Source organism: Myotis davidii, unplaced genomic scaffold (assembly GCF_000327345.1).
Source record: "Myotis davidii unplaced genomic scaffold, ASM32734v1 scaffold316, whole genome shotgun sequence".
Classification (NCBI taxonomy): domain Eukaryota; kingdom Metazoa; phylum Chordata; class Mammalia; order Chiroptera; family Vespertilionidae; genus Myotis; species Myotis davidii.
In genome coordinates this window covers 675582-679348 of record NW_006287072.1, presented here as the reverse complement: position 1 = coordinate 679348, position 3767 = coordinate 675582, and the positions used below count along the sequence as shown (strand labels likewise).

The 3767-nt window shown below is 38.5% G+C and overlaps 1 protein-coding gene across 2 annotated transcripts in view; it reads right to left on the bottom strand.

The window, feature by feature from the left end:
- Positions 1–3767, bottom strand: part of MED12L (mediator complex subunit 12 like) — a 398615-nt gene that overhangs the window by 52567 nt on the left and 342281 nt on the right. For both annotated transcript variants that reach the window (XM_006758962.2, XM_006758963.2), the window contains exons 34-35: positions 3604–3765; positions 1470–1832 (exon numbers count right to left, since the gene is read on the bottom strand). In XM_006758962.2, the coding sequence (XP_006759025.1) occupies positions 1470–1832; positions 3604–3765 (525 nt within the window). The remainder of the gene's footprint in view (positions 1–1469; positions 1833–3603; positions 3766–3767) is intronic.

The window sequence follows — 3767 nt, the reverse complement described above, 5'->3', positions numbered from 1 at the left end:
CCCATCCCCCCAACCCCCCAATCTCCCAATAGGGCTTCCTCTTCCTCAGAGCAGACAAAAGGCTCTAAGGGTCACAGGTCTAGGCTAGCTCTAAAGGACAAAGGGAAAATAAAATTTCAGAAAAGTACAGCCTGCACTTCATCCCATCGGGAAGAGGCAGCCTCAGGAGTAGTGTGGGAGGCAAAAAAATGACCAAGACTCACTTGGGGAATGAGATAAGTTTTAGGTCTTTTGCAGCTAAAAAGAACAGAAATCCATCCTCGTGGCTGGACAGGCTGGGAAACCCAGATTTCAGGGGATGGCAGTCTGGACCTTATGAAGTACCCCTTTCAAGACAAAGGAATACTGGAGGAAGACTGTATGAAAGATGACACTGACACTCAAGTGACATCCAAAAGTGATAGTGATCATTTCTAGAATAATAATCACCAAACTATCCAATTGACAAAGACATGTTTTGGCTTTGACAAAGGTAAACAATAACATCAAATAATCATGGTGTCTAAACACTACATTGTGAATATTTTTTCCACTGCACAGTAAGAACACCTTTGAATTTCATAGGAAAATAATCTCAAATTGTCTCTCAAGTATTTTTAAATGGAAAGATATTTTATATATTAATTCTGTAAGTTCTATAAAATTATTTTAAATTACCATCTCATAGGTTTCTGTTGTTTTTAAGAAAATGTTGCTACAGATAGGGAAGTCTAGTAGGCAAACAAGAAGTGAAACTGCATCATGTTTATGTTATCTTTTATAAAGTCTGGAAATATGATAGAGAAGTAGAATACACAGATGAGGAAGGTAAAGTGGTGAATATGAAATCTCGCGAACATCCTATTCAATATATTAGATGGAGATTTACCTAGGGAAGACCAAATAGAGTGTTTTTATTTTATTTTAATATACTATAGCTATCAATTGCCGAAAATACAATAACTATGTTAAACACAGCTTATAAGAAAAATATGTGAGAGGATGAGGTTTTATAGGTCTGAAAAATTCAAGTTTCAAATCTGAGAAATCATGAGGCACTGAAATATTAAATACTAGAGGCCCAGTTCACGGAATTTATGCACAGGTAGGGTCCCTAGGCCTGGCTGGCAATCAGGGCCGATCTGGGCCTTCCTTCATTCTACATCGCCCCCTAGTGGTCAGCACACGTCATTGCGAGCGGCCAAACTCTCAGTAGGTCAAACTCCCGAGGGGACAATTTGCATATTTGTGTTTTATTATATAGGATGATTCACAATGGAAGCTTAAAATTAAACAGTTATAAAAAGTAGAGGAAGAAAAATCAAAAGCTATGATCCTAATTCTATTCATTGTGACAGTGCCTCGTTAGGATAATTCTTACCAAAAAAAAAGGTTTTTACTGCTTTTAGCAGTGCTTCTAGGGATATAAGTTGGACACTAAATCTACTGGATGCTCTTGCATCGAAGTTCCCTCTACTTCCTGCACTTACATCAACTCTTGAGCTTGATTTTGTCTTGCGCTTCCTTCCCTTTGTTTTCTTCTCTTCATCAGTTGTGGTTTTTCCCTGATCTGACAGCTCAGCTGATTTCCTCTCTGGTTCCTGAGAAATGGGAGACGTGGGCTCTTCCTCTTCCTCCTCGGGAGGCAGGGGCAGCGGCTCGAGGTAGTAACTTCGGGGCTTGGGCATAGGGTGTGTGTGGTACAAAAGGAGGTGGTGCTGCTCCTCATACTTGATCACTTTCCGGTCTATTCGGACTGTCCCGAACCAGGCCCAGGACAGAGGAGCTGGGTTCTTCTGACCCTCAAACAAATCCCAGGGGGACACCTTCTGCTTCGTAGAGACCTGGAGACCCTGTGGCAAAATAACACTCTATGACCACACCCTCAGACCTTTTTCTGATTAGGGTCAGGCTTGCTTAGGACATGGATTCAGAGAACATTTTGGCGGGTGTGGGCCTTCGCAAGAACTTAGCATAGAGCAGACAGGCTAACTAATCAGTCCAGGGTCACACAGATCACTGGTGGGGCTGGCTAGAATCCACAGTTCTATGATTCTCTCTACCACTGAGCTCCATAGATACAGTTTATTGTACAATGGCATTTTTTTCATGTAGTTTTCTTTTGTTAGCAAAACAATAATTTCTAAGAAATGCTATAAAGTTGATCTTATACTAACTTATAGTCAGTTATAAATCTTTAAAATCCATTTATTGTTTTTAGGATAAGAAACATTCAACCTCTAATTGGGCTCAAATGAACTTTAATCCAAACATGAGTGGACTTGATTCAGTGTGGGCACCTTTCATGTACTTAATAAGCCATAGTTAAGTCATTTTATTACAGAATTAACTTGACCAACATGTAGAAATAAACTCCTTCAATTCAAGCTTATCTCTACGGAATTCAGAGGAGAAAATGTTATTTTGTTTCTGAAAATAAGAAGTTTATTTTTAACATTAATTGGTAATGTCCCTTGGTACTTTCCCTGGCATAGCAATTTGAAAATACTTTTCTTCAGTATGAACCCCAAAATAATTACTCGGGCATTCCATAACTATGCCCTCTTACCTACACACTCTTCCATGGGCAGCTTTATCCAGAACCAAGGCTCAGTATCATCTGCATACTGACTGCTTCCTAATATGTCTTGAGATTAGACTTCTCTCCTGGGTGCCAAGACCACATCTCCAAATGGCTTATACATGTCTCACCACTAGAGAGCCCACCAGCACTACAAACTCAACTTGCCCATGATTCTAGCTCTTTCTCTCCAGAATGTACCAATGCAGTAAACACCTAAAGTACTCTGAGTTACCGCTGCATTGCAGTTCAATGAGCCACCTTTTTTGTGTCTTTGCATAAATTCTTCCCTTTGCCTGTACTACATTTTCCCCTACCTCCCAGCTAACTCTTAATCCTTCAAAATGATTCATGTCCATTTTCCTGGGGATGCTGCTCCAACTATTTACTTGCCATCGGAGTGTGATGGCTCCATTCTCAGGGTCCCTAACACTGTGCAGCATGACACACAAACCTCACCATACTCTGTCTATCTACTACTAAGAGGGCAGGCGCTCTGTCTTCCATCTCTGTGATTTTGGAAAACTGTGGTTGTTCACGTTCACTGAAAGAATCATGGACCACTCTTCTTGTATTATAAGAAAACCCTGCTTAATACCTTATATAAAATCAAGTGTTCATTAAATATTGTTTAATTGATATGAAAATAAAGTACCATCACTTTAAACATTTTTACTCAAAATAGTTTTATGACATAAAGACTTTTAGCAACAAAAATTCTTATCTAAACGTATTGTTTCCAATTCTGAAGTAAAATTACATCTGATCTTTTGTTTGTTTTTTACACTAAGCTTTTTAGTTTTCTATTGTTGAATTTAAGAAATTCACTTAAATTCAAGCACAATTTTAAGTAAAGATCTTGAAAGATTTAACTTTTATTATAATGCCAATAACCATTAAATGATAAAAATATGCATTTAAAAAACAGGAAACTGTAAAATTAAAATGCTTTATATGCTTTACAGGACGACAAAAGGTTGTATTTTGTTTTTGTAAGATTAACACACAGTTATATACACGAGAAACAAACACTTTACTCTTGCCTGTTTTTTATCTATAGAGTCGAACCCAGCAATTTTGTTTCCCTTTGTGTCGATCAAGGAACCCATAGGCTCACAAGTGATGACATCACATGTCTGTTTTGGCAAAGGCAGCAGCTGTTGAACTTTATCAATACTTTCTGACCGCTTGTCTCCTAGCTCTTTCT